The sequence below is a fragment of the Clinocottus analis genome, unplaced genomic scaffold (assembly GCF_023055335.1).
Source record: "Clinocottus analis isolate CAN_PGR_092001 unplaced genomic scaffold, fCliAna1.0.p SCAF_6, whole genome shotgun sequence".
NCBI lineage: Eukaryota > Metazoa > Chordata > Actinopteri > Perciformes > Cottidae > Clinocottus > Clinocottus analis.
In genome coordinates, this window is record NW_027176218.1 from 22,585,316 (window position 1) to 22,590,196 (window position 4,881).

The window sequence follows — 4,881 nt, forward strand, 5'->3', positions numbered from 1 at the left end:
TCTGAGCGGCCGGTTCACACGACGCACTCAGTGACATGTTCACCCTGCGGCTGGAAGTTTATCAGCACTTCAGGGACATTTGAAAGCAATTAAATGTTAAACGTCGCTGAGTGAGCGCCGTCATTCCCCGGTCCTCTTTACTCAAGATGCTGCGCACTGTTTTGGTTCACTTTCTCCTCCGCGTTGCGCCTCGCGCTCTTCTCTCTCATTGGTCCGCGCGAGAGCCAATCAGGACAGACCTTTCTCTGTGCGGGACGGACATAAAGTATTCCGGAGTTTTCAAGTACAGTTTTTTTTTTGTCGACGTTTGTTTTCTAAAAGTTCATGTTCTGCACGTCCTTTTCCTACTCAGATAACTTTTACAATAAAAAAATCTAAAAAAACATGCATGGATATATTTATGGAACAAATTAAAGACTGAATTTTACGATTTTTGCACCCACCAAACAGTTATTTTGTGTTTAATAAATTCCTTCTTTTTTTTCTCCAAGGCAACGACTCAAAAGCAGACTTGTGGCTCTGGTGTTTGCAATATTCTGTTTTCCAACTCAACCTGAACTCTTGAAGTGTAGCCTTCCCTTCGTCGTCCCCTTGGAATACAGTTTAAGAGAATAAGAGCCTCACTTCACTACATCCTGTTATATCACTGCAGCATCTCTGCATTGTGGATCACCTTTCATTAGCGTGTACTGTTCGTCTCTTCCTTTTGTTTATTCTTCAGTGTAACAGAGATTGCTGTCATAAAGCATATATATGCTCAGCTCATCTGTGTTTGAAAAGGCTGAATAGATAACACAAGGGGGGATGTGGAGTCGCTATGATGTTGTTTCCCCATTTGTTGTTGCATTGCATCATTAAATGTCTCAGATAAAGCATTCTGCTATCAACCTCTAAACGGGTTAAACACACAGCCAAAGGTCCTGTTTGTTTCTAGAATCAACACGATCGACACAGGAAGCAGAAAGACCGCAGAATGAAGTCTACGAAACAGGAACAGAAACGTTGAGTATTTGTATATACTGTATATATACTGGGACAGGGATGTTCCATGTGTACAGATTGTAAAGCCCTCCGAGGCAAATTTGCTATTTGGGGTTATACAAAATAAACTGACTTAAATTGAATTCAACACTGATGGTGGAAGACGTATTCAGATGGTTTACTGTAAAATCAATTTAAATAAACCACATTGCAAATAAAAGTCATCCAGACAGAATTACAGAATATAATGCATCAATGCTCGAGTAGTATTTCAATGCTCGAGTAGTATTTGCATATAGCTGAACAAGACAGAGCTCAGTTAAACTATTTCATTTATTTTCTAGTGTTTAACGCATGTTCAATACTTTATAAATGGTTGTTATTGGAGATATTAATTTTACTTTATGCTTTTCCAATAGTGTACTTACTATTTCTATCCACAGATCCTTTCCCCAGCTGTAACTATCTCTGTCACTAATGCATTGTGGGACAACAGCGTCCATTAACGTCACAAAGCCCATCTGAGGTTGCATCAAGCCATTTTAAACATATGCTAGTCCTTTTTTCTTTTGTCCTTTTTTCTTTAATTGTTTATTTGTTTGCCCTTCACTGGCTTGATAAAGTCAGTCTAATGTTTTTTTACAGATGAATGTTCACAAAACAGAGATAAATGAAAAACATGACTATAAAAAATTGTATTTTCCTCGAACCATAGCAAGAAAATAAAGTATTAACATATACATTATTAAATGAATAAGTAAGTTAAGACTAGACAAAACACATAAAGTGACATGTATAAAGTAGACATTGCCCCAGTGTGACCTGTTAGCTGTCACAAAGCAGCCTCCATCCCACAGACTAATGCACATTATCAGCGCTCGGCACTGCAATCAGGACACGGGATAGGTGGGACATGTTGGGGCATATCGGTCATATATCCCACCTATATGAGCCATATAGGTGGGATATATGGGACATGTGAGGAAAGGCAGGACATGTCGAGATAGGTGGGTCATGTAGGGATACATGGGACATGTCAGGACAGTCGGGAGATGTCGGGATAGGTGGGGCATGCCGGGATAGGTGGGACATGTCAGGATAGGTGGGACACGTCGGGATAGGTGGGACATGTCAGGATAGGTGGGACACGTCGGGATAGGTGGGACATGTCAGGATAGGTGGGGCATGTCAGGATAGGTGGGGCATGTCAGGATAGGTGGGGCATGTCGGGATAGGTGGGACATGTCGGGATAGGTGGGACATGTCGGGATAGGTGGGACATGTAAAGGGCATGTCGGTATAGGTGGGACATGTTGAGGCATGTCGGGACAGGTGGCATAGATGGGACATGTCAGGAAAGGCAGGACATGTCGAGATAGGTGGGGCATGTCAGGATATGTGAGTCATGTCGGGATAGGTGGGACATGTCAGGATAGGTGGGGCATGTCAGGATAGGTGGGGCATGTCAGGATAGGTGGGGCATGTCATGATAGATGGGACATGTTGGGACATGTCAGAACAGGGGGGCATGTCAGGATAGGTGGGGCATGCCGGGATAGGTGGGACATGTCAGGATAGGTGGGGCATGTCAAGATAGGTGGGGCATGTCAGGATAGGTGGGACATTTTGGGGCATGTCGGTATAGGTGGGACATGTTGGGGCATGTCGGGACAAGTGGGGCATGCCGGGATATATGGGACATGTCAGGAAAGGCAGGTCGTGTCAGAATAGGTGGGGCATGTCAGGATAGGTGGGACATGTCAGGATAAGTGGGACATGTTGGAATAGGTGGGACATGTTGGGGCATGTTGGGATAGGTGGGACATGTAGGGACATGTTGGGATAAGTGGGACATGTTGGGACATGTTGGGATAGGTGGGACATGTTGGAATAGGTGGGACATGTTGGGATAGGTGGGACATGTTGGGGCATGTTGGGATAGGTGGGACATGTTGGGACATGTTGGGATAGGTGGGACATGTTGGGATAGGTGGGACATGTTGGGATAGGTGGGACATGTTGGGACATGTTGGGATAGGTGGGACATGTTGGGATAGGTGGGACATGTTGGGGCATGTTGGGATAGGTGGGACATGTTGGGGCATGTTGGGATAGGTGGGACATGTTGGGGCATGTTGGGATAGGTGGGACATGTTGGGGCATGTTGGGATAGGTGTGACATGTCGGGATAGGTGGCATCTGAGCTTCCTCAGGGAACATCTGCATAGATGTCTTCTTCTGCTGTGAGAAGCTGCTCTGGCAGGAGCCGCTTCCATCCTGCTCTCGGGTGTCGGAGTGGAGATCGCTCCTCGCGGGCCGCCGTGTGTTTGGTTCCAGACTTCCCAGCTTCTTTGCGGCCTTCAGCAGTGAAACCGTCTGTTGGGAGCGGCTGAGGGGAACTCATGAAAAGTTAATGCGACGCGTCCTCATGAATCTTTAAGAGCTCCTCTCCTCCCTTTGTGCCGCTAATGTGCGGAGCGGTGATACCAACAGGAGACGCTGATGCTGAGTGCACGAGGAGGAGCGCCACGTCCCGTCAGGAGCAACACACACACACACACACACACACACACACAAGGAGGAGCGTCATCTCCCGTCAGGAGCAACACCTCACACACACACACTAACACACACACACACACACACACACACACAAACACACGAGGAGGAACGTCATGTCCCGTCAGGAGCAACACCTCATACACACAAACACACACACACACACAAACACACGAGGAGGAGCGTCATCTCCCGTCAGGAGCAACACCTTAGCACACACACACACACACACCCTTGTTTTGTGTCTCTTTATAGTTGTTCTGGTCTCTTTGTAGTTGTTTTGGTCTCTTTGTAGTTGTTTTGTGTCTCTTTGTAGTTGTTTTGTGTATCTTTGTGATATGTTGTCAGTCCCCTTGACCTTTTGGCCACTGGATCTTTTCACAGTTTGCCCTTTCATAATCTCTGTGTCAACATCATGTCACCGTGCTCACATAAAACACCACACATGATGCACGACAGAGCATGGAACAAACGCATTACATTCTCTGAAGCTGGATTTTCCAGCCACTCCTCAAGCGATTACTGACTTAATTACTATGGGGACTTCCAAAAGTTCTGCTCCTTTAAATGACAACACTGGAGAATAAATGTCAGAATAATTCAGTATTGCATGAATGTATTTAGTTACAGTCACACCCTTGTAGGTCAGAGCCTCGAGTGCAGAAGAAATCCATATTATTGCCTTATAAGGGGAAGGTGTGGTCACCGAGGAGGCCGGGCCTCAGAGGGATCATGTTGCGCTCCCCCGGGTCGCACCTCCTCTCAGCGAGTGAGGCGGCCGCAGGAGTTGAACACGCGGCGGCGGCGGCTCTCGGGCCTGCGGGTCTCGCGGCCGCGCTACATTCCTGAGCGCTCAGTCAGACCCGCCGGGCCGATCGCAGCAGGTCTGAACACTAGCTGGTTTTCCACTACAAACACCCTCCTTCAGAAAGTCAGTGAGAACACGGAATGAAAAAGAAAAAAAGAAAAAGTCTGCTGCTCTTAAAGCGTAAACAGGAAGTGCGGTCATGACATAAACATCCCTTCCCCCTTTGGTTCACTGCAGCCGCTTCCAGAAACTGAAAACAGGTTGTTTTTCGAACAATGAGCACATATTGTGAGTGGACGCTGCTGTCCATATCTTACCCAGCAGCTGATAATGAATGGACATCGTTCTCTGGTCCAACAGGATACTGAAGCAAAGGTTACAGCTGGCCTCATGTTCAGGGACCTCTTCCTGCTCCCAGTTACCTCCCAGTCCTCTTGCTTTAATCTCTCTTTTAAATTATTGGCTCCTGGCCACAGAGAGGAAGTTTGTGGTGTTTGAAGCAGTAAATTGTGCAACGCCTCGACAGCAAAACG

General features: G+C 46.7%; 1 protein-coding gene across 1 annotated transcript in view; it reads right to left on the reverse strand.

Moving 5' to 3' along the window:
• Positions 1–164, reverse strand: part of LOC137803976 (Fanconi anemia group A protein homolog) — a 23,167-nt gene extending 23,003 nt beyond the window's left edge. Inside the window, exon 1 of the mRNA XM_068602886.1 lies at positions 1–164. This exon is cut by the window's left edge and continues 24 nt beyond it. Coding sequence (XP_068458987.1) covers positions 1–37 — 37 coding nt within the window. The 5' untranslated portion in view covers positions 38–164.
• Positions 165–4,881: the final 4,717 nt, after the last annotated feature.